Below are 26,557 nucleotides of genomic sequence, written 5' to 3'. Positions count from 1 at the left end.
CGCCATATCCATGTCAATGCAAAAGACTCAATTCTCCACACAGTGCCCTGTCAACACTAGAATATATTGCATTTTGCTCTACACCATAGCCCCCCACTTCAATTAAAAGATACTGTATATGTGAGAAATGTGATTACCCTTGTGAATAGTTGGCTTTCAGAATTCAAGTCAAATATTTATTGTAAAATATGTTTTTCCATTTTTCGTTATCTTAACTAATAAGGTGGTTTTCCAAAAGGAATTCCTGTAAGTAGTATTATTTTATCATTCTAAAACATGTCTTATTGCCTGGAGTGAAAGACAATGTTTTTGTGTGGCTTGATTTTATTATTTTTAATTCTATGATTATCCTTTCACTCCATCATAACTCCCTTCATGTAACTTTAGTAAGATTGATCAAATGATAAAGAGTAATGATGAAGGGTAGGTTTCTCACAGAAAATAACCATTTGTCTAAGTCCCTGAAAATACTATCCAAAACAAGACAGAGACCAATTAAATAAATAGGCAAATATTATTTAAGGATTACTTTTTAATCATTTTATTTAAGGATTAAATTAATATTCTTTAAGGATCTATTCCTGGATTTTTTGGTGTGTTTAATGTTGTTTTTCCTTTTGATTATCCGTGCCCAAGTTCTGGTCATCTCATTTATTACAAGTCCTTCTCTCACCAGTTGAAAAAAAATGTTCAAACCTAAAATCTGTTGAAAATTTTAATTCCAGTATAATTAACATACACTGTTGTATTAGTTTCAGGTGTGCAATATAGTGAGTCAACAATGCTACACATTACTCAGTGCTTGTCATGATGAGTGTATTCTTTTTTTTTTTTTAATATTTATTTATTTTTGAGAGAGAGAGAGAAAGAGAGCAGGAGCAGGGGAGGAACAGACAGGGAGGGAGACAGAGAATCCGAAGCAGGCTCCGGGCTCTGAGCTGTCAGCACACAGCCTGATGTGGGACTTGAACTCACGAACCACAAGATCATGACCTGAGCTAAAGTCAGATGCTTAACTGACTGAGCCATCCAGGCACCCCATGATGAGTGTATTCTTAATCCCCATGATCTATTCCACCCATTTCCCTACCCACCTCCCCTCTGGTAACCATCACTGGTTCTCAGTAGTTAAGAGTCTTTTTTTTTTTTTTGCCTCTTTTTTTCCCCTTGTTTGTTTCTTAAATTCCACATATGAATAAAATCCTATAGTATTTGTCTTTCTCTGACTTATTTCACTTAGCATTATACTCTCTAGCTCCATCCAGGTCATTGCAAATGGCAAGATGGCATTTTTTTTAATGGCTAAGTGATATTCTATTGTATATGTATACCACATATTTTTTATCCATTCATCGCTTGATGGATACTTGAGATGTTTCCATAATTTGGCTGTTGTAGATAATGTTGCAACTAAACATAGGAGTGCATAGAACTTTTCAAATTAATGTTTTCATATTCTTTGGGTAAATACCAGTAGTGGAATTAATGGATCATATGGTAATTCTATTTTTAATTTGTTGAAAAATACTTTTAATATAACATTTAATTTAATTTTCTTGTCATTCCAAGGAAAGTGAATACAACTGACACCAAAGCGTCTATCGGTTGCCAATAACTCTGATATCTCCTCATACTTGTAGCCTTTTACATGATCACAGAAAACCCTTCAGAAAATAATGGAGAAACTCTAGGTCAAAATAAGAAAAACTCGGGTTAGTGTTTCAGTCATTTCCATCCTCTAGACTTTTGCCTTCAGTAGGGGAGACTTCAAAAATCAATATTATAACTTCTGCTTTCATGATATGGTTTCCAGATGCCTGACTAAAATTTATTCCATCACCTTGAGGTTATTCAAATTTCCTACAAAGCAGAACTGGATGTGGGGGGCAAACATGTAAGCATCTATAATAACTTATTTGTGGGCACCTGGGTGGTACAGTTTAGTGTTTGACTCTTGATTTTGGCTCAAGTCATGATCTCACAGTCATGAGTCATGAGATCTGTGCTGACAGTGTGGAGCCTGCTTGGGATTCTCTCCCTCTCTCTCTTCCCCTCCCCTGTTCACATGCTATCTCTCTCTCAAAATAAATAAACATTTAAGAGAAAAATAAATAAAATAACTTATTTGAGGATATAGATACTTGTCTGTATCAGAATCTATGGTAGAATTATATTTTGAAAAATAAAAACATGGATATTAACAAAAGGTAGACAGATATTAAGAGCCTTTGGATGTGTTCTGGGGTTATTTTTGTTCTTGTTCATCAAAATTTGTATCTAGGAAAGCCACGACTCTTGGTTTAAGTGTCTAAGGAGCTCTGGTTGGCATATCTTATCATTAGCAGTAGCAAAGAGCTATAATATCCCCAAGGACTTTGAGTTAACTTTTAGCTAAGGTAAAAGATATCTTTGAAAGGATGTACATTTTAAAAGACTCTTGTCTTGAAAGAGGAAGGGGAAGGGGTAGAGAGAGAGGGAGATACAGAATTGGAAGCAGGCTCTAGGCTCTGAGCTGTCAGCACAGACTCTGACATGGGGCTTGAACCCACGAACCATGAGATCATGACCTGAGCCACAGTTGGATGCTTAACCAACTGAGCCACCCAGTTTCCCCCTTTTGTTTTAATTTTTTTAAGTATTTCTTATAAAATTTCTGTAAGCCTCTCTGATTGAAAACCCATGAGATTGAGAAGATCATTAGATTTTATCTAAACAATGTCACCTTTAATATCCAAATCATAGGTTTATATGATTAACAAAACATAGACACTGAATTTTTGTTTTAATGAGTATAATTGGGGAAAATACCCCATATAATGGCAAAAGAATTTGTAAAAATACTACGGTAAGCAAAACTTTATTATAGCAATTGAGAAATTCCAAAAGGTTCTGAAGACAGAATCATGGTCACTCTTCTCCCAGTGTCTAATGTGGTAATACTTAAATACCTCAGCTTGCTTAAAGAAGAAATTTAACCGGTAAATGGCCTTTGTTTGGCCTTGAAGAGCACTCCCTCCTCAAATCACCATATTCTCCCTGGGTAACTTAGTTCATTTTTGTGTCCTAAACATAATCCCTCCCCTTGGCTAAATGCATTATTATTTCAGCTCTTCTTATTTTCCTCACACCCCCCCTTACCTACCCATACCCCATCTCCATAGCACTCTGTATCTTACTTGGTCCCTTGTCTTATCAGTATGGGTTTGCAAATACTTTTTCCACTTGTAATGTCTTCTCTCTTTGCCATTCATTCATATGGTTCCTTCCTTTGAAATTTAACTCTTTTCTTTGAGAAACACTGGATTTTTTTCCATTCCTGGCTGTCTCATTCATGCAAGCTTTTAGCAGTTTACTAACTTGGATTTGTTGATATGTTGCCTTGAAATAAGTGCTGTCAATCTTTTTCACATGTTTATGTTGTATCTCCCAAAGGAGATTATAGACTGTTTAGGAGAATGTCTTTTAAAAATTCCATCTACCCCAAGCAACTAGAACAATGTTCACTCCATGAAAACGTGCTGAATACAGGTTGTTGATTGATCGGCCTACTATATTTTCTTTTTTTTAAATTTTTTTTTTCAACGTTTATTTATTTTTGGGACAGAGAGAGACAGAGCATGAACGGGGGAGGGGCAGAGAGAGAGGGAGACACAGAATCGGAAACAGGCTCCAGGCTCCGAGCCATCAGCCCAGAGCCTGACGCGGGGCTCGAACTCACGGACCGTGAGATCGTGACCTGGCTGAAGTCGGACGCTTAACCGACTGCGCCACCCAGGCGCCCCTATATTTTCTTTTCCAGGGAAAGCAGTCCCCCATGATTTGAGTATCTTTCACTTCTTTAGAATGATTAAAAAGTGAGGACTGCAAAATTGTAGTAACTTCCACATTGCTGGATTATTTATTTTAAATTGATACAGAATGTGCGATGGCTATAGCAGTTATGTCCTCACGATGAGAATGGTCGTGAAGTCAAATATAAGCTATACGTGTATTACTTATTTCAAAACCTCAAACAGAATTGTTGGAGTTAATGTGGAGCTAAATGGTGTTTTGTGTCCCTTCTTAGCTCTCAAATTAGCTAGAAAGCTTCACTTGAATGTCAAAGCCTACTGTAAAACTCATGGTAGATTTGAAAATACATCAAGACAGAATGTGATGTAAACTTTAAATTCACGCTGCACTTTTACAATAAACTCCCACGAGTATCTAGGAATAATCAGAGCATTAGAAAATGCATAAATATAGGAGATGGGGGCGGGAGGAGGTGGAGAAAGGTCTCTGGATCGCCTAAGATCCGAGGGTGGCTGGCGCTGGTTTGTTTTCAATCCATCTGCGGGTCGCTGATTAGATTCAGCACGCTGGCCAGCTCCCTTGTCCGCCGGGTTTATTGGCCTAAGTGAAAGGAGCAGGAAGGCACCATCTGCTGCTTTGAATTAATAGATAACCGAGAAGCAGTGATGAAGACAGTAGGACAGAGTCAACATATCGGATGTTGACGCCGCTGAGTTCTTGGGGTGTCTTTGTCTGATCGCTGGGTCCCCACTCCTCCACCCAAACCCTCCCGCAGCCAGAAAAGAGAAAGGGCTGAGCAACCAGAAACCCTTCCATTTCTCTGGTATGCTTACCTCAGCAGAAAGTGTTCCCAGTTCTTGAAATTGAAGAATATTCATCATAGCTTTCGCGGGGTGGGCAAGGGCGGGGCTTCTACTTAAACAGTTGAGCTGCATGGTCCCTACACCAATCAACTCAAAATTTGATTCACTTTTATTTTAATGAACGGGTGCATGTAAATTGGTGGAATCAAAGTTTACACAGGTGGGACCAACATGCTGCTAAGCCCCACTGCCCCCACGCCCCAGGTGTGAAGAAGCCTGGGGGAAAGGAGGTAGACTCTTTCTCATAAGGCATCTCACCGACTTCCTCTTAGCCAGACCTCTGGAATAAGCGTCTCCAAATAGACCGCCCACTCTTCGCTAACAAGAAGTCTTCACTGGCTTGTCTATTTCTTCCTCCCCCAAGAACTTTTTGTCCGTGGGAGGGTGAGACAGGTCGAGGCAATGACAACTGGTTATCAAGAAAGAAATTATCCACCAAGGGGAGAGAGTGAGGAGTGTGGGAAAGTGTTAGGGTCGGCACTGAAGCTCTGAGACTAGCGGGCCGCTCCACGCTCTCCAGGCTCTAGCCTTCTGCAGCCACCCTTTACGCAGCGGACACGGGAGAGTTAAGCCAATAAACACGTAAGCGCCGCTCCCTCCCCAATCGGCAAGATGCCTCTTAGGCTCTTGGCTGCATCGACAGCTTGCAACACTCGGCATCTTTTCTGGAGGCGCCTCCTTCAGCGGCTGCAGATGGTATCCGGCTGCGAGCTCGGGGCTCGCAATTGATTCTCCCCCTTGCCCACCTCGGGTCCACGGACGCACCTCTCCCTTCCCCTCCTCCCCTCGCGCTCCTGGGTCTGAGCCCAGCTCGGGATCGCCGGGCAGAGGAAGCAGTCGCGGCGGCGGCGGCGGCTGAGCAGCAGCGCCCGCTCCCTGATTTGGGGAGAAGCGCCCATCCCGGGGAGCCGACCCCCAGCTGCCTCCAGCGCCTCTTATCTTTTGCACCCCTAGCCCGGGGCTCCAAGGACCACCCCCCTCCCCGGGCGCCACCATGCTGGACCCTTCGTCCAGCGAAGAGGAATCGGATGAGATCGTGGAGGAGGAGAGCGGCAAGGAGGTGCTCGGCTCGGCCGCGTCCGGCGCGCGCCTGTCTCCCAGCCGCACCAGCGAGGGCTCGGGCGGCGGCAGCGGCGCCGGGCTTGGGGGCGGCGGCGGTGCCGGCGCCGGAGCCGGGGTGGGCGCCGGCGGCGGTGGGGGCAGCGGCGCGAGCAGCGGCGGCGGGGCCGGGGGGCTGCAGCCCAGCACCCGCGCCGGTGGCGGCCGGCCCTCCAGCCCCAGCCCGTCGGTGGTGAGCGAGAAGGAGAAGGAGGAGTTGGAGCGGCTGCAGAAGGAGGAGGAGGAGAGGAAGAAGAGGCTGCAGCTCTATGTGTTCGTGATGCGCTGCATCGCCTACCCCTTCAACGCCAAGCAGCCCACCGACATGGCTCGCCGGCAGCAGAAGGTAGGTGCGCCTGGGAGGCCCCAGGAGCGGCGCCGGGACGTCGCCAGACAGGCGGGGCGAACAATGGGAGCTGGCGGCGCAGCTGGCGAGGAGGAGCAGAAGCAGGAGACCGCGCCCTGGGGAAGGGGCTACGAGGCCCCCTCTCCGCGGCCGGGCCGGGCCCAGCTCCGAGCGCGCCTGGAGCTGCCCGGGACCGGCGAGGGGCCGGGACCTCAGCGCCGCGTGTCCCCACCCGGGCGAGCGGGGGAGCTAGGCGGGCAGGTCCCGCTCTATGGCCCAGGAGGCTCGGGGAGTGACTTGCAGCCCGCGGCGCGCTGAGAGGCCTTGCTCGTTTGCCGGGCTCCCGGCACTCTCCGGCGGCGGGCGGCTGCGCTCAGCTCCGGGCCCGCCTTCCTGGGCGTGCGCTCGGCGGGCGGGGGCACCCGGCAGGTGGGGGCGCCGGTGTGGAGCGAGAAGAGCGCCTGGCAGCAGCGCTCGGCTCGCCGGGCCGAGAGAGCCGCAGGGGCAGGCGGGAGAAAGCCAGCCCGGAAGGCGAAGCTTCCAGTCGCTCCGCGAAGGGCACCCTCCTCCCCTCACTGGGGTCAGCTGATCCCGACGAGGGTCGCCGAAGGGACCCCCGGCACCGCTTCCCTGTGGCTCCTGTTCCACCCCTCCCTCCTCCCCCTTCCTCCGTGACCCCAGAGCCGGGGCAAGCCCTCCGGTCCCTCTGCCAGGGTCAGCTCCTCCACCTTCCTCGCTTTGACCCTCTTCTCCTCTTCCCAAGGTGACTTCGCCGCCACCTTCTGGCTCTTCAAGGCCCTCCAAGCCCAGCCGCTTTTGGCTTGATAAAGTGCAGCTGCAAAAAGCTTCGCAATTACAAGCATCAAACGCTTTTTGTGTCTGAGGCTGGGGCACGGCTGAGGCGGCTCCGGACTGCCTTTGATGTGAAAAAGTGCCTATTTCCATCAGCTGTTCTCCAGCCAGAGAAAGGGGGGGCGGAGGTTACTGCAGGATAAGAAGCAGTGGCGGGACCCGAAGAGAAGAGGTCAGGTCCCCAGTTGGAGTGAGTTAGTGAAGAAAGTCGGCATTCCGTTGTCTCTTTTAAGTGAATTTGCCAATTTCATTTTGAGATAATAGCCGGTGAAGCCCCCACAGGGACGGGGTCTTAAAATAGTGAATTTCTTGGTTGCTGCCATTTAAGACTGAATTACATGTTGCGGTAGTAGAGTGTTAGGTTTTCCTACATTTATCCACCCTTATCTTGAGTGAGCACAGATTTCTGTTTGTTTTGCTTCTATATGTACACACCCCAGCTAGCGCTGATGATTTATTTCTGCCACCAGAATGGTGGGTTGGGTTATCACTTTTATTAAAAATCCGACTCATTTCCTGGTTGGGGAATAGCAGGTGGGCTTCCCTCCACTCTGCCCCTCATAGGGGCCCCTTGCTTCTTCAGCCTCTATTTTGGACTATCATAGACAAGAATATCCTCCAAACAATAAAAGTGTTTGGATTTCCTCTCAAGGTTGGGTGTTGGATCCACATACAGGGCCTGATATTTCAAGCTTTAGCTTGTGATTTTTATGGTAATTGTGGGGTAGCAGGGGAAATGCCATCTTTAAAATCTATCCCATTCATGACAGCACCAACCAAAGGTGTCCTATTCCTTTGGTAATGAAAACTGTTGTGATTTAAAGAGAAAAATATAAAACAAACTTTGCTTTATCAGTCAAAAGGCTCTAGAACTCTGTCCTTTGAATAGAGGCTTACATTTGGTACTGGAATGGGGAGAGAAATCCATTCTCACAGTGGCCCATTTCTTCTAAGCAGAAACTCCAGCCGCCTGAAAAGGTCATCGTGAGCTTAAGTTTTTCTGGTCTGATTGCATGTTTTACCTGAATCCGTTCAAAGCTGTGGTTTTGAGGGGCAGGTGGGTTCTGTTTTTACACATGACCTTACCATCAAAGAGACTACAGGATGGATAGATAACACTGGCTTTTGGTCCAACTATTTTTAGTTATTGCAGCAAACTAGTGCTAAATGCATATTCCTGCAAAGCTGCCTCAGGGCTGTTTGGCTCTACTGGGAAGCTGAATATTTATCTCCTTATTACAAAAGAAAACAAGCTTTTCCATTTCTGTATCTTCACGTTTTTAGTGTCTTAGAAAGGATGTTTTGCTGTTTTTCTCCAAGCAGAAAGCTTGGAACTTTGATGTATTCTTTTAAATGAAAGTAACTGAAATGTTTGCATAAGCACTGTGATAAAATTTAAGGCCTGTTAACAAACAAGATTGATAAACTTAAATGAGTCTCAGAGAAATAGAAACCGGTTGTAAACTATACATAGAAACGGATGAGCTAGAAAGAGCTAGAGGAAAAATGATGCAAAAAAGGGAATAGAGTGACATGGAGGGAGCCAGAGAAAACTGCCTATGAAAAAGTTGCCAGATTGGGGAGAAGAAGAGATTGTATTGTCAAATCATCACGCTGTGCACCTTAAACTTATACAATCTTATATGTCTGTTATATCCCAATATAGGTGAAGAAAAATATCATGCGGAGTGTAATATACACTTTCTGAAACCAAATACTCTATGTCATACATTGGCTGCAATTTTTCAAGTGCCTACTATGTGCAAGACACTTCACTTAGATCATTTTTTAAAAATAGGCTTTTTTTAGAAGAGTTTGAGATTTACTGAAAAATTGAGAAAATAGTTCCCATATGCCCCAGCCCCAGTTTTCCCCTATTAATATCTTACAATAGTATGTTACATCTGTTCCAGTTAAAGAACCAATATTGATGCATAATTAACACAAATAGGTGATTTACTGAAATTCTCTTAGTTTTTATTTAATTTGGTTTTTTGTTCTTTGATCATTTAAAATTCTCCTAACTCTAACAGTGTAGGAATTACCATCTTTGTTTCTAGAAGAGAACACTGAGACTCAGAATGTTTTATAATTTGCCTGAAGCAGTATGTGGATAGGAGGAAGAGTGGGAACTGAGGCATGGGGTATTCTGATTTCAAATCCTGTCTTTTTAGTATGTAACACGGGCCAGAAATATTCTAGAGTGAAAAATAGAATCTTAGCATCCTGACAACATGTCAGGTGTACTTTTTCTTTTACCCAGAGTTATTTCTATTTGAGTTTAGAGAGATCTGCTCCTCTCCCTTTGGGTACCTGTCAAGTCATCAACATAGACAAAATGGACATTTAGGTATTAACCTCATAAAGAATATGAAGGAGAGAGATGGGCCGTTATTGGCTGGTAAATCGGAACACCAGACTATTGTCAGGCTTTCTATGTGGTTTGAGCTGAAGACCAACAAAAACAAGCAAACAAACAACAAAACAAAAAACCAAAAAACAAGCAAAAAACCAAAAAAGGTATTTTAGTTCAGAAAAACAGTTGGAAAAGAGCAGAGGGAGAGAAGGTACCATTCCTGGATCATTTTGTTAGTTAATTACTTTGATTTTGCTTTTCCTGGGGAAGAGTGCCTGGTCATTCCAATAATCTCCCTAGTTAAAAGACCATGTGTAATCGTATTTTATCATTTATAGGTCTACTTTTCTTGTACTACAGTGAAACTAAATATAACAGGCTAGTAGGTAATTAATGACAAAAACAAAAATCTAGTGTTCAGATTATCACAGTGTTTTAGCAGCTCATAAATGACAATGTGAAAAACTGTTCTGTGCTTTTTATTTTCCCTCTTTTGTCATAATGGGAAAGTGAATACCCAATGGTTCACATGGTAAAGCTGCACCATATGTTTCTAAATTGTGTAGTAACGGTGATGAGTGGCTACCTCATGTGAACTAGCTACTTCTAGAAGTAACTGAGGGAATGTAAAAGCGGGCACTGTAAACAGTTCTAATGTTTAGATTGGCATGGCCAATTTTTTAATATACTAGTAGGGATTATGTCTGGTTTATAAATGTCCAAAATGAATATTGGGTGCATATATACATTTGTGTACATGTATATCTGTGTGTGTGTGTATGATGAGGGACGGGGCAATCCTAAAATCATGTTTATTTTATATGAACTCCTATTTCATTCAAGAGGACTTAATGACTAGATCAAATGTGTTGTAAGTTCAAGCTCCCCATTTCTATGTGATTCATCTTATATCTTGCCATGAAATTATGGCTAATGTTGAGTCATTGTTAGCCACAGAAATTCTGTCTTTATTCGTTTACTTATTTGGCTTTGTTAATTGGTCGTGACTCAAGAGCCCATGCCTTTCCTAAAAGTTAAGACCTAGTCCTAGTTAACTATGTATGTGCATCAGTATATGTATATACTTCAAATCCATAATAGTGATTCGTCCATTCAGATATGCTTTGGGGCATTTGGGTTAGCTCTACTATTCAGAATTCTTAAGAGTTGCTTTGTCAATGCAACATATGATTTGGATTTTAAAAAATAAATCTTCTAACCTTTTGAGAGAATGAAATGGCTATTAAGCCAGGATTCCTTGAAACAGAATTGTTTCTCTCTTTATCAGGAGAAGAACTGAAGTCTTTATATATGCTTTCTGGCATTTTCCTCCCAATCTCCTTGGTGCAATGGGCAGGAACTGTTTCGCACTGGTACTAGCAGAGAAATTCTGAAGATGAAGAACACCAAAAAAATAATCAGAGAGGGCTCTTGCTTCATTACATTCTTGGAATAGCCTTATGCTTCCCTAAAACTGGACTGAAGAACAAAGGAAATTAAATCCTTCATTCTTGAAGAATTGTACTGTGTAAAGTGGGGAAGTCAAATGATTCATAGATCTTCTCCCTACAAAAGCAAATTTAATATATAGTCCTAGGCTATTGCATTAAAATATAATCAGTGTTTGTGACGTGGGGCCAGATGTCTATACAGCTATGATTAAGAGGGTTCTACTAACTTAGAAATAAGTTCTAAATAGATGACTAGTTACTCCTTGCACCAAGCACTCTCCCAGGCTTGGTTACAGAACCAGAAGATACCTGTGAGATAGGTACTTGATTTGGGGAGCTTATGTTCTAGTCTGGAAGATAACTTCTATACATGTCAGATAAGTTGAGAATAAGCGAGTGTTTAATTGTAAGATGCTGATTACAAATACTAAAGTATAAGGGAAGAGAATGTGTGCGCATGTGTACACAAGGGATTGGTTTTAAGAATAGGGAAAATCTTCATGGAAGAAATGGGTTAGGGTTAGGTCTAAAAGAGTTTGTGTGATTTGTGTAAGCATAAGGAAGGACAGGTATCCCACTCTGGAGAAGAGCATGAGGTAGCAGGAATGTGGAAAGGAGCCATTGTTTGTGGGACACTATTAGTCAAATTATTTTGGTTCTAAGTTACAAAAACCCAACTCAAGTGGCTAAATCAAAAGGAACACAAAGGGGAAGGGACAGATTTATTGGTGTATGTAATAGGAAAACATCCAGTGCAGGGATCAACAGGCCTGGCTGGACCTGACTTCTTTGACAGAATGAAGAAACCTGGATAATGAAGAGAAAAGACACTGTGTCTGAGCTCAGTCTGTACCACAAATAAACCTCTGATTGTAGGCAAGTCAACTTCTGTCTCTGGGTAATTTCTTTATCTTTCCTATGAAGAGATGGATGGGGAAGCTTCAGATAATTTCCAAGGTGCCATTTCTGTGTAGTAGTTGATAGTCCTTGCTGAGCAATGAAGTTACTCATAATCAAGACTTCTAATTTCCTTCAAACTTCTCTTTGCTATGTTTTTACATTACATGGTAAGGCAGTATCTTCAAAGAGTCTGAAATGAAGATGAATTTAGAGCTCACTTTGTCCAACTAAATTTTCAGATGAGGAGGTGAGATCTTAAAGTGATTGTAGGACTGCAGGGGCACCCAGGTGACTCAGGTTGAGTGCCAGACTCTTGATTTCGGCTTGGGTCATGATCTTTCGGTCATGGGATTGAGCCCACCATGGGCTCCCTGCTGAGTGTGGGGACTGCTTGGGATTCTCTTGCTCCCTCTCCCTTTTCCCCTCCTCCGTTCTCTCTCTCACTCTCTCAAAAATAAATAAACTTAAAAAAAGAAGGTTATAAGACTATAAACTAAGGAGGGCTTATAACCTGGGACCTGTGGGCCAAAAGGGAACCACAGGTAGATTTTGTTTTTTCTACATTGCCTTTTTCAATTTTTTGTACTAGTTATCCACATATAAAACCATGAGCTTCCTTCGCCAAAAAATTTGTATTTCTGGCTTCTCTGAAAACTGGAGGATGAAGGTGGGTTTGAGTTTGTATGAGTTTGCAAAAAGCAATAGAAATGAGACTCCCAAGGCATCACCTAAATAATGAAGTGTTGATCATTTTTAACTAAAATTCTGCTCGCTCCAAGATAGATACTATATGCATCTGGATGGGAAGACACCAGCTCTCTGGTTCTTTCCAACACCATCTCTTTTTGCTATTGTTGCACAGATATTGATGGTCTGACCCTGGCCCCTGGAACACATCCAAGAAAACGATCTGGAATTTGGAGCTCTATGTTCTCTGTCTCTGGCAACAGTTTCCTTGTTAGGATCAGATTTATAGTTTCTGCAGAATTGAAGAGCTGATGATTCGTATTACCTTGCTATTTTTTTCATTTTTCCATCCAAGTATATGATAGAGTTCTCTGTTAATAGCAGGTAAAGAAAGAGGGATGAAGTCGGCCAGTGTTTTTAAGTCTGTTCATTGCACTTGACTTATGATGGACAGCAAAGAAAGGTAGTTAAGGACATAGATTCAGAAACTCGAATGCCTGGATTTGTTCCCTTGGCTGTACCCCAAACTGCCTCTGATTTGGGGCAACCTATTTAATCTCTGTGTGACTCAGTTTACTCGTCAATCAGAGGACCTTCATTACTGGATTCTTATAAAAATGAAGTGGGATAATACGCTAGATAATACATTTTAGAACAATGTCGGGCATGTAGTAAGTGCTGCATAAGTGTTCTTATGATTTCAAGTTGATGTGTGCCATGTTGTGTTATTTTTATCTGTAAAAGGACTGAGAAAGTTAATACATGTAAAGTACTGACCATAGCACGCCTTATATTCACTATTGGTCTTATCATTGTGATCATTATTGACATGATTAAGTAGACCTAGAAGGCAGTGGTTATCTATCACTGTGGCATCGTCTTACAGAATGGATGGAGTTGAGGGTCCAATACATCCCTATTTTCTTTGTACTGAAACATTTCACTAACTCTTGGGGTGGGGGCGCGGGGGGGGTGAGAGGGAGGGGAGGGTGGGTGATGGGTATTGAGGAGGGCACCTGTTGGCATGAGCACTGGGTGTTGTATGGAAACCAATTTGACAATAAATTTCATATTTTAAAAAAAACAACAAAAAAATCCCTAGTCACTATCGTGACCTGGTGGCTCTATGACCTTGGGAACACTAATCTCTTTCAAGTCTTAGTTTCCTCATCTGGAAAGCGGGGGAGTAATATTGAGGATTACAAGAAAAAAGCATGTTAATTGCTTAACAATTCCTTAATATGGAGTAAATATTGAGCAAATGCTATCAGTAACAATAATAGTAGTATTCCTGCATTTTTGTCCACCAGATGCCCCATACTGTTTTGTAGTACAGTGCCCTTGCTCACGCTGTTCCTTACTTTAGAACATCTTTCTCACCTTTTTCTTTTTTAAATTTTTTTGAACGTTTATTATTTTTGAGAGAGAGAGACAGCACGCGCATGAGTGGGGGGGAGGAACAGAGAGAGAGAAGGAGACACAGAATCCAGAGCAGGCTTCAGGCTCTGAGCTGTCAGCACAGAGGCCGATGTGGGGCTCGAAATCTCCAACCATGAGATCATGCCCTGAGCCAAAGTCAGATACTTTAATCGACTGAGCCACCCAGGCGCCCCTTTCTCACCTTTCTTTGCCTCATTTGTTCTTGTTTGTATTTTAATTAACTCAAGTGTTCTCTCTTTCAGGAAACCTTACCCAAATCTAAGTGCTTTCTCAACTCCCTACTCTATTTCTACTTTACTTCCTGTACATTACATTTAAATTACCTTATGTGTGTAGCCTCTCTCCCACTAGACCGTAAGAACCCCAAAGACAGGGACCACATTTACTGCCCTTTGATTACCCATTTCCCAAAACAGTGCTTGGCACAAAGCAGGTACTTGTAAACATTATATTTGAAATTCCACACTTGAAATTCCTAGGGAGCTTCTAAGGAGAGTAAGTGAAAGAGTCTTAAATACAGTCTGCTTCTATTATGGATATGCAGCATATTTATTTTTATAAAAACTTCTCAATGGAAAACATGAAGAGTTGACCAATTACCAAATGGTTTCAAAATAATTTATGTAGCAGAAACATACCATCAGTTACTTCCCAGCTTCGCTTGTTTATACCAACAATGGACACATTTCAAGATATTCTAGAGGTGTCTTCTTTTAAAGACTAGAAGCAATTGTGAATTTCTTGATACGGTTGAATCCCTGCCGAACTTGAATCACCATAAGGCATGTTTAAATGGCCAAACATGAAGTCTTAAAGAACCAAAGTCAGAACTGAATCTCCATATTGGGTATATGTTCTTTAGTAAGTTTTATTTGATTTAGCTCTTTCTGAAGGAAAAAAAAAAAAGAATGGTTAGTCAACAGCATTTTAGTGAAAGACTATTTAAAATATTAGCGTCATTGTTGCCAGGGTTTTAGAAAAGAATCTCTAAGTTCTACGTGTTTAGACATAAATATACTTGGGGGCGCCTGGGTGGCTCAGTTTGCCCGGCTCCGACTCATCATTTTGGCGGGGTCATGATCTCCCCTTTTGTGGGATCGAGCTCTGCTATGGGCTCTGTGCTCACGGCCTGGAGCCTGCTTGGGATTCTCTCTTTCCTTCTCTCTCTGCCATCCCCTGCTTAGGCGCGCTCGTTCTCTCTTTCAAGATAAATAAACATTAAAAACATTAATAAAGATGATTTAGTCTGCTTTTATTCTGTTAGGGGACTTGGGGACTTGTCTCTCTTATTGTAAGCTGTCTAAAGTCCTTTCTGAGTATAGTTAGGATCTAAATAAATAATAATTATCCCACTAGTGCTATTGTATACTGGATGTGGTAATAAGAATAGGATGGGTGTGAAGTGTCTATAAAACAGTGAAACTGCTGAGGTATCGATTTTTCTGATGCCTTTCACTAGTCAAGGGGAAAATTATCTTTGCTAACCCACTCTCTGCATTTTAACAAACAGGGGAAACATTGAGAGTTTTGAAAAAAAAAAAAGAATTATCAAGCCCCCCAGTGTTCCCAGCTTCTGACTACTTTTCTAGAATTGAGAGAAATGGAATAACCTGATAACATATATATGTCCTCTCAGCAGCCTGTTGGAGGAACATATCAACCTGTCATGTGGTGTTTCTCTGGATCACTTCGGTGCACTAGGAAAGTTGTGAGATACTTGGAGGTTAACTTTAAAAGAAAAAATCCCTAAGTGTTCCAGGAGCACATGCTAAGTTACATGCCCACCAGGGGCTGTATTGCTTTCAAAAAGACAATGGGATTTTGGCAAACATGCAGAGTGGTACAGGGAATCTACTGTATTGCTTAAGAAAACAAAGAAAACACATTGAAAATTTTCACAAATAATTGTGCCTTCTGTTGCCCATGCAGAAAAACAGCCTTTTGGTGTGGATGGTAGGCATAGAGTTGTTTAAGCAAATGAGTTAAAATATATTTTGAACATCGACTTTGGTGATTTTTCTGACAAGTGCAGCAACTGTTGTCTATAAGGCAGCGTGTCATAACATACTGTGTTCAAAACATTTCTTGAGGACTCTTCCATATTCAATTTTTGTTTGTTATACATCATCAAACAACATTGTTTTGAGCCACTTCTACATACAAGAAACTCCCTAAATCCTGGAGACAAAATATGCAAAGACGTTTTAGGCAGCCTTCCTGATCTTTAAGAACCTACCAATCTGGTTGAGAAGTCGAGATCCACCAATAGAGAATGTAACTTACAAGGCAGGATGTGGTGTCTGAATCTTAAATATTGGTGTTTTTTCAGTCTCCGTCCTTGGCCCTTGTTATGGGTTGATTGTGTCCCCCTTCCCATCCCGCTCCCTCCCCCACCTTCCCCATTCATGTCGAAGTCCTAAGCCTCAGTACCTCAGAATGTGACCTATTTGGAAATAAGGTCTTTGCAGATGTTATTAGTTACGATGAGGTCCGTCAAGTGGACCCTAATCCATTACGACTGGTGTCCTTATTGAAAGGGGGAAATTTCAACACAGAGACACAGGGAGAACACTATGTGAAGAGGAAGGCAGCGATTAAAGTCATGCTTCTTCAAGCAAGGAACGGCAAAGATTAGCAGAAGCTAGGGGAGAGGCACGGAATATATTCTTACAGCCTCAGAAGGAGCCAGCTCTGCAGACACCTTGATCTTAAATTTCTAGCCTCCAGAGCTGTGAGAGGATAAATTTCTGCTTAAGCCACCTAGTTTGTGGTGCTTCGTATGGCAGCCATACGGGACTAATACAGCTCCCTTCTCTATATCCTCTCTCCGGGCCATTTCACCACTAATGATGGTGTTAGCTACTGACATCCCTACACCTCCCGTGCTCAGATCTTTGGCTCTAGCGTGAGTCTCTCACCAAGCTTCCAGACCCATTCATCAGGCTGCCAAAGGTGTGGTCTGAGACTGGTTCAAGTCAGTGAGCACTTCATCATGGGTCTACAATGAGAAAAGGAACTGCACTGGAATGTAAGTTAACTCACTATTTCTTCAAGAAAGGCTTGCCCCCCCCCCACACACACACACAAATGTCAGCTGGATTGAACCGCTTAATGAAGTTGATGTAATTTCTCATACTAGTATTTTATCTTGGTAAGGACCAATAACCAGCAGTTCATGGATGATGACACAGGTCTGCAGACTACACTTGGAAGAACATTGACCTTCATGACATGTCCCATGGGATGTTTTCAGCCCACCCAACAATAGAATTTCTCACCAAGTCTCTTTCTCCTCTATTTTCTGATTCACTGACTGTCCTAGTGGTGCTACTGTGTAACTAAGCTGTTCAACACGGTAGGGCACAACTCAACTTCGAATCTTTACTGTTGGTCGTCCTAGCCACCAAAGGCCACATACATCGTGTCGATGTTCCTCCTGTGCAAATTTTCATCTTTCTCCTTCTCTTCATCTTCATTACTGGTGCCCTGCTTTGGGTGCTCACGATTGCTTGCGTGGGCTTTTGCAACAATATCTTTCTAACTGTTCTCTCTGCCTCCTTTCCTGCCCACATTCCTCCAGGTACCAAGGTGATCATTCTGCAGCACAGACCCAATCAGGACTTTTCTCTGCTCAGACTTCTTGGGTGGCTTTCTGTTTCTTGCACAGGATACACTCTAAACTCATTTGCATGGCCTAAATGGATCCTCTCTCCCCAGCCAGGCTCTACTCCTGCACTTCTGCACACACCCTCAACTTCAGCCTATTAAACCACTTAGCATCCCTGCACTGCCTTCTATCACTTGCCTTCTATCACTCTCTAGGTGGATGATGGCACCCAGTCATTATAAAGAACAGGAATAAATAATGACTATTTATGGGATGTTTATTGTGTGGAGTCACTGCTGCATAAATTTATAAGCCTTATCTCATTTAATCTTTACCGTGGCTCTGTAAGGTAACTATTAATTATCTCAACCCTACCAAGAAAACCAAGAGACAAAGCAGTTAAGAAACTTCTCTTAGGTCACACATTTAGTTTAGAGAGAGGGGTTGGGGCCCAGGTGGTCTGACTCTGGCCTGCCCTCTGAGCCATATGCTCTAGTAACTATACTATATTGAAGCATTTAGCACACCTAACTTCAAGGTAGATCCGTTCTTTTTCTCCTGACTCTACAGAGATGATTTCATTTAGTATCCTCTGGTGTCTGATCAATACGTATACAACTCAATAGATTGTTGATGCAGAACTCATGATTATTGAATTCATGATTATTTAGAGAACAGTAATAAATGTTCCTTACCGTTTATAGCATGTTCACTGAGATGATCTCATCTTTTCTTTTTATTTATTTATTTATTTTTTATTTTTTTTATTCATTTTTTTAACGTTTATGAGCATGAACGGGGGAGGGTCAGAGAGAGAGGGAGACACAGAATTTGAAACAGGCTCCAGGCTCTGAGCTGTCAGCACAGAGCCCGACGCGGGGCTCGAACCCACGGACCGTGAGATCATGACCTGAGCCGAAGTCGGACGCTTAACCTACTGAGCCACCCAGGCGCCCCTCATCTTTTCTTTAAAACAACCTTTTTGAGTAGTGGGGCATCCATCCTACGTCCCTGTTTTGTGGCAGGCAAAGTGAGGTATGGGGAAGTCCCACTGGCTGGTCAAAACTATAGAGCACCAGCCTTGGCCTCCTGAGTGCATCTAGGGCTCACTGCTATGCTGTCGGTCTTTGGTTCACACAAAGTATGCCTGAGGCTATTGCAGACCTTTGAAGGCCTACCCCATCTCCTAGTAAACTTACTAAAATATACCTCACATCCATTTATTTTTGTATTCTTAATAAAACCAGAAGGGTTATTTCAATCTTGCCTTAAAACTATTTGTCTATATAACTTGGTTAGTAAATGACTATGATTCCTTAGGAATTATGGTGCATTCACAGGAATCCTCACCAACTGATTTCAATTCTAGTGACAGGAGTACTACACTGAACAATTAATGAAGTCGACAAACGTTTGGAAGTCATTTACCTGAACATTTTTAGGTTTGAGTTTTCATTTTTAGTTGTAGATACTGGAGACAATACATTTTATTTAAGGTCTCAGACCTTTCTTAAGGCTCCTGGGAAATTTCAAGACTCTGGTCACCATGCCTTTGTTGATTACCAGATAAAATAGAGTTCCTCCAGACTTAATGGAAGAAGTGGCATTTGAATTAAGCCTCCAGCTGACTGAGAAAATCAAAGGATAGTAACACGATGTATTTTGGAGGGAAGGATAGATATTTTCAAGTATTCAGAGATGATGTAATGCAAAGCAAGTTTGAGGACCTCTGAACAAATATGATTGAATAAGGTTCTAATATCAGAGATCAAAGAAATAAGAATAAAGGTTGGTCAGGACTGTGGATATCCTTCAACACCAGGGTACAGGTATTGGGAGGGGGGCTTCATTCATTCATTCATTCATTCATTCATTCATTCCCTATGCTGTACTTTTCATCCTCTGGACTTACTTTATGGCTGGAATGTTGTACCTTTTAATCCCCTTCACCTATTTTGCCCATCCCCATACCACTTTCCCTCTGGCAACCACCAGCTTATTCTCTGTATTTATGAGTATGTTTCTGTTTTCTGTTTGTTTTGGTTTTTAGTTTCCACACTTAAGTGAAAGCATAGGGTATTTGTCTTTCTCTGCCATGACTTATTTCACTTAGCATACTATCTTCTAGGTCTATCCATGGTCTTGCAAGTGGCAAAATCTCATTCTTTTTATGGGTGAGCAACATTCCATTGTGTAGATATGCCATATTTTCTTTAGCCATTCATTTATGGCTAGCCCCTTAGGTTGCTTTCATGTTTTGACTGTTATAAATAATGATGCCGTGATGAAAATAATGCTGCACGTGTCTTTTTAAATTAGTGTTGTCAGATTCTTTGGGTAAACACTCAGTAATGGACTCATTGGATTGTATGCTATTTTATTTTTATTTTTTGAGGAGCCTCCATTCTGTTTTCCACAGTAGCTGCCTCATTAGACTTCTCTCTCCTCTATATCCTTGCCAACACTTGTTATTTCTTGTCTTTTTTATACCAGCCATTCTGACTGCTGTGAAGTGATATCTCATTTGTGGTTTTGATTTGCATTTACCTGACGATGAGTGATGTTGAGCATCTCTCTGGGTGTCTGTTGGCCATCTGTGTGTCTTCTTTGGAAAAATGTCTATTCAGGTCTTCTGCCCATTTTTTAATAGGATTATTTGGTCTTTGGTTTTCAGTTGCATAAGTTCTTTATATATTTTAGATCTTACCTTTGTATCAGAAAGCTCATTTGCAAATAGCTTCTGCCTTTCAGTCAGTTGCCTTTTCGTCTGTTGATGGTTTCCTTTGCTGTGCATGGGGGTGATTTTATCTGGTAGGCGGTGAAGAACCGCTGAAGAATTCTGAGCAGAACTGAGACATGACCACTGTAATATTTTAAGAAGATTAATCTAAGCAAAGTGTGTGGAAAGCATGGAGAAAGGAGAAAGGAGGAGTGTAAATGTCTTCACACTGTAAGAAAAGGTCGCCAATTAGGCCTGAACATTTTATCCAGCACAGATCATCTTTACAGTGTTGTGGGGAAGTTTGTAGAAAATCTCAGAAAATGAATGCCTATATGTAGAAGTGTTTTGAATCACTAGTTCAAAAGCATTTTGCTAGAACAGTTGTTGACTACTGCGTTGATTTTATCAGAGTAATTTTTATGTATGTGTCATAAATGTGTGGGATATAAGTGTTCATTTCTGTTCTTACAAATCTTAAATATGTGAAACAAATTGCCTGCCCTTTGTATTTAATTTCAGTGACCAATATTCTAATACCTTCCCATGCAGGTACAAAAACACTTCTGCCTAACATTGTGAAAACCATAATGACTCTTGGACAAAGATCATAGTAAACCCAGTGTCATTTCAGAAAATGTACACATGATTCCATTTCAGGTTCCAGGCTGACCTTGAGGACTCATATGGAGCTTAATCTGGCCCCAAGAGGCCATGAGCCCCAGAGTAAGCCCAGGCTTATGTCAAGCCCACAGAAAGACAGGGGAGGGGGCCTGGCTGGTGGCTTTTCTGGGAAGAAAAACTTTTTAAAAGGTGCCCAAACAGACTAGGAGAGACTCTTAGGTTTGTCCTTACCACTGTAGGATTCCACCCTAAAACCTGACCTAGGTTTGCACAGGCATCCAGGGAGTAAGGAACATTCATACTCTCTTTCCTTCCTTAATCCTCCTCGGTTGGGAAGATTGTGATCTTAGTGGTAATGTTTAAGAAAAGTTATTAGACTCCATTTAGTGGTCAGAGTCTCTCACGTTGAAAGGGAAGCATATGGTTTCCGGTAGTCTCTCTTCTCGCACATTCTTGGGTACTATCATCTTTTATCTGTTAATAGAGATGATACGATTTGAATGTGGACATAGGGGTAGAGAAAGGTTCCATACTGTGGTCTACTCTTCCAAAGTTCTAATGATAAAGAGGGAATTTATTTTTCATTTGACACTGTTATCTGTGTGTATAGTTCTCCTGAGAAGACAGCTGACTTTGGTCTAAGATAAGATGCCTGTATTCCTGGGTCATCAGGTCATTACACCATCTCAAAGGCTTCAACAAACCACATTAATTGCCAGAGGGTCACAGCTGGTGTGGTGGAGAAGGCTGCGTTGCAGCTAGGGAATAGATAGAATCTGAATGAACCTGGGGAAGCAGGAAAACAGGTATTCTAGGGACCACATGAGCAAAGGCACAGAAGCCACACAAAGCCAGACTACAAAGCCCTCACAAGGAATAAGATTGGAAAGGCAGGTTGGGACCAGGGAGTGGTAAATATTGAATACTATTGAACTTTGTCTATTGTCCTTTATTTGGTAGGCAGTCAGGAGCCTCTGAAAATGATTTGTACTCCTAGTAGCTCCAGCGGAAATAGCACCGAACTGAGGCAAAGGACCAATCAAAGATAATGCAGACACCTGGATGATTGCCAGATGGGGAGTGATTGGTCTTGACCTTGTCTTGAAGTGACGTGTTTTCCTATGAGGCATTTTGAGGCTTCAGAATTTCCAAAGAATATTGTCAACACGAGCAGAATGTCTCATTTGCAAAGGACATGATTTGCTATAGCATTTTTCCATGACCAAGTTAGAAACAACTTCCTATGAGCTTTGGCAATGGCTCTGCATCATTTGCCACCCTTCCTGTTTCCCTGGAGAGGGGGAAAAAAAAAGATTTCTTTCTACTATCTACTTTTCACAGGCAGCCTATATATATTGCTGTGTATTATGATTCAGCATTATAGACCTTCAAAGCGAACACACATAGGTTAAGATTTGTAGTTGTTTTAATTAATCCGAAGCACATTCCCCACCCACCCTACCTCCCCAGAGCAGCATTTCTAAACAATTGTGGATCTGCTGTTTAGTTCAATGAGCTTTTCATATTTGTCCTTTAATTTCTATGTGCTGAGAGCTCAAAGCTATCTTTTAGTCAATATTCAATTAGGATTTGAGTCGGAAGGCTGTGTTGAGCTCTTACAGAAGAGCGTAAGGTAGTTATTTGCTTTCACCACTTTTCACGAAAGAAATACAGGTTTGCTGCAGCATGAATTAAATATGCCAAATTAAGTGTATGTTTACTTCCTTATGAGCTGGCAATAAATGACATTGTTGGAAAGTCAACATTATACATATTGTATACACCAAAATTTCAGGAGATTTATGATCTACCACATTTCTTTCTTCTCCGCTCAGTTAGAACTCTGCATTTCTGTTGGGTACTCATCCAAATACTTCCATGTAAGGCTTTCTCTAATCACTACCCTTTGGCGCACCCTTTTGTTTCTACACAACCTATTACTCAATATTATTTTTCTCAGTGAGCTACATTTTCAGAACAAAAATAATTCACTTCTAGGATTAAAAAAAAAAAGCCTAAGATTTTCTACAAATAAAATAGCAACACAGATATTTAGAGAATGCAGTATTTTTTTAAAATTTTATTTACACCAAATTTATTTGCCTACTTGAAATGCCTTTGGGATCTTAGGGAACAACAACAGTATGAGACATTTATGTTAAGTTGGATGAAAAATTTCACTTGTTCCATGACCCAAACTCATATAAGCAACACATATTACTAAAATGATGTGGGTAATCTGTAGAATTAACCAGTGAATTTAATCAGTATGACCAGCCAATTGAGATGATTCAAATGAAACTTTCCATTGTACATTATAAATACTAAAAAGTCTACATATCCTTTGTAGTAGAAACTTGGTTATCTACCTGTTATTCACTCTCCAATTCCAAACAGTTTTTTTTCCACATAATTTCCCCCCAACCCCCAACTTCAGAAATAGATGCAGATTAGTGTAAGCCCCTCAAAAATGACATTGTACTGGAAATACCACTGGCTCCTGGTTGACCATGTGACCTAAATTGATCCAATCAGACTGAAGGGAAGAACTTGTATTTTATGTTTGGGAGAAGAGTTTTACTCCCCCTCTCCTGATGGACATACGATGGAAGCATAGCTGTCATGGCTACTGGCAGCCATCTTAGAACCATGAGGAGATCCAATTTAGGCTGAAGCCAGGCCTAAGGATAATGAAATAGTTGAGATACAGAAAGAACTTAAGTTTGTGGTGACAGTATTGGACCACAACATTCAGCTAGACCTGGAGCCCACCTATCATATTGACTTCTAATACTGTAGTAAATTCCTTCCTTGTGTAAGTCATTTTTAATGGGATTTTCCTTACTTTGGGCCCAAACTAGTTTACTTTATGCTGTATTTCTCTTCAAAACAGGAATTCTGGGAGGTGCCTGGGTAGCTCAGTTCCTTGAGCTCCTGACTTCAGCTCAGGTCATGATGTCATGGTTTGTGAGTTCGAGCCCCATTTTGGGCTCTGTGCTGACAGTGCGGAGCCTGCTTGGGATTCTCTCTCCCTCTCTTTCTCTCTCTCTGCCCCACTCCTGCTCTCTCTTTCTCTGTCTCTCAAAAATAAATAAACTTAAAAAAATAAAAGCAGGGATTCTTGGACTTGAATTATCATTAAGTCTTTAATTTAGCATATTTAGATTCAGACATAAGTAGAAATATAATTCTATTTACCATGGAAGAAGCAAAATAAGAATTCTTTCCTTCCAACTCTGTATAATTTGGCCAAAAAAAGTTTGTTGATTAGTATAAATCATGTCTTAGCACAAGGTCAGCTTTTATTGTAACTAAAAAAATAAAGTGAGTTCAATGAAATAGTTGTTCTTAGTCTGACTTAAATTGAGTATTTTTACATATTTTTCTGTAAATAAAAATAAAACCTTCAGAAAAATAATATGGAAATATATGAAGTAAAATTTAAAGTAATCCCCTAATCCCACTACCCAAAGACATACAGTTTACACATAAAATATATTTATATTATCTACCTGGATATATACTTTTACATAAAAGTAATAATTCTGTAATAGTTTTGCAACCTGTTTTTTTTTGCACAGCAGTATACAGAGGAAATCTCTGCACATCAGTAAACATAAAAATGTCTCCTTCTAAATAGCTTGTAGCAATTGAATGTATGGATGCACCATAATTTATTCAACTAGTTGTATATTGATTTCTGTCTCTTACTACTGTCTGCGTTCTACAGTGAACATCTTTGTGTATGTGTATTTGTACAATTTCTCCAAATTTCTACATTCTCCAAGTATGTATGTACTTAATATGAAAAGTATATTCATTTAAGGTTTTGTTACCAGTTTCCACAGCATCGGTAAATATTTACATTCATTCCCACTAGTGGGACATAGTCTCTTTCTTCATGTTAAAAATGGGCATTTTTTTTTTTTCCGGCTTTGACAACCTGATGGGTAATTTTTTTAATTCTGTAATTGTATTTTCTTTTGACATGTTTCTTACCTCTTTATATTTCTTCTTTACAAATTCCCTGCCACATCCCATCCATTTTTCTATCTTTTGATTTTAAGAGCTCATTCTATTTTAGTGGTATTAATACTTTGTCATATGCATGAAATTTGTTTTGTCTTCTGTTGTTGGATCTTTTTTATGTTCTTTACATTGTTGGCCTATTTCTGTTTAACTGAACAGAACTTTTTGATGTAGTAAGATCTAACTACTTTCCTTCTTTATGGCTTCTGGGTTTCATGTAATGAAACCTTTTCTACCCAAAGATTATGAAACTGTTCATACATATTTTTTTCTACTACCTTACGGCTTCATTTTTTGTCTTTACTTTTTTGACTCATGTGAAATTTATTGTGTAATGAATGAAGTATATGAAACCAACTTACTTTTCAAGCAACTGGCCAGTTGTCTCAATATTGTGGATTAAATAACCTATTTGCTCTCCAGTTATGTTAGGTGGCTCCTTATCAAATACACAAAATTCTTATTAATGTATAGGTTTGTTTGGTTCTTGGTGGAAAGCCATTAATCTAACTTTCCCTTTCTGTACTGTAACCACTATGATTTCATTACTGTAGTTTTATGATGGATTTTAGGATATATTAATGTAAAAAAAGTTTTTTTATTGCACTTCTTCAGAATATCCCTGACTCTTCTTGGAATTTTTATTCTTTGGGAAAATATTTTTTAATGATTCTGTCAGTTTGAAAATAAAAGATCATTTGGATTTTGATTGAAATTCCATTGCATCTATAGATTAATGTAGAGAAAGCTTTATGCTCTTGAATAATTCTGGCTGAAACTAAGAATATCTTGGCATTAATTTAAATATTTTTGATGTGTCTCAGTTTGTTTTTGTACTTTAAAGCATATGCCCTAAATATTTATTGTTAAATTTATTCCTAAGTAAACTATAACATTTATTAGTTGAGTAACCTTCCCTGATGCCCCGCATTAACCAAAACTCCATTCCTTCTGCAAAGCATAGGTGTTCAGGACTAATGATTTACTCTCTAACATACCTGAGTATTTCTGCCCCACTCCCATCAGCTGAGATATATGCTCATCAAGGGTAATTGCTTCTGAAACCTGTTTAAGATAGTTTCTGTAGTTATTCTAATTTCATAATTCAATTAAATATTGTATAACAATAGATATGATTGTGAAAACAAGGGATAGCCTTTGTTTATATTAACCAAATTGATTGCCTTGGGAAAATTCAATGACATTTCTAAAATGTCATTAAATTCTAGTTGGGCAAAGCTATAGTAACATTTTGGTTACTGGAAAAGTCATAAAAATCTAAAGGGTTTTGGTCAGATTGCTTCGTAAGTTTTTAAATCTTTTTTACTCCTTTTTAAAGAAATAAAAACTGGAAATCGTAGACCACATATTAGCTGTTAATAAGGATGTGGAACTTTAATCAGGTAACCTATACCTCAAAGGTAAGGTTGTGTCCCTACACCAAAAGTCAGCAAACAAGTATTTATGAACTTTAAGTAAAATTAGATGTTTGTTGCCTTATGTGTTATGACTCTCTACTACAACTATCTTTTTAAAATTACTTCAACAAACACTATCTTGATTGCATTGGATAAGAAGAATTCTGCAGTATTTTATCTTTTTGTTGGCATGCACAAAGAATATTATATATACGTATTATATTCATTACTTGTCATTCTAAATAGTTTTAAGCCATTTTTGGTGTTTTTTGAGAATAAATTATCAAATTAAAATAATAATTTTGCTTTATCCCCTCATGTGTTTATCTTTTCTCCTAATTTCATTTGTTAACATTGACTTCTCTATGACTACTA

At 40.6% G+C, this 26,557-nt stretch overlaps 1 protein-coding gene across 13 annotated transcripts in view; it reads left to right on the top strand.

Annotated features, from left to right (window-relative positions):
• The first annotated feature begins 5,649 nt into the window (after positions 1–5,649).
• The window catches only part of CADPS (calcium dependent secretion activator), a 477,681-nt gene continuing 456,773 nt past the window's right edge, over positions 5,650–26,557 (top strand). For 10 of the 13 annotated variants that reach the window (XM_047095935.1, XM_047095936.1, XM_047095938.1 and 7 more), the window contains exons 1-2: positions 5,650–5,795; positions 5,871–6,099. In XM_047095935.1, the coding sequence (XP_046951891.1) occupies positions 5,650–5,795; positions 5,871–6,099 (375 nt within the window). Of the gene's footprint in view, positions 6,100–26,557 lie in introns of all 13 variants that reach the window. The other 3 variants (XM_047095933.1, XM_047095927.1, XM_047095928.1) reach the window with 1 other exon arrangement.

The sequence above is a fragment of the Lynx rufus genome, unplaced genomic scaffold, assembly GCF_022079265.1.
Source record: "Lynx rufus isolate CCGP_SWC_20201006 ecotype Redwood Valley unplaced genomic scaffold, mLynRuf1.p SCAF_4, whole genome shotgun sequence".
Classification (NCBI taxonomy): Eukaryota; Metazoa; Chordata; class Mammalia; order Carnivora; family Felidae; genus Lynx; species Lynx rufus.
The sequence above is the reverse complement of the archived record's forward strand: the minus strand, read 5'-3'. Positions and strand labels throughout refer to the sequence as shown.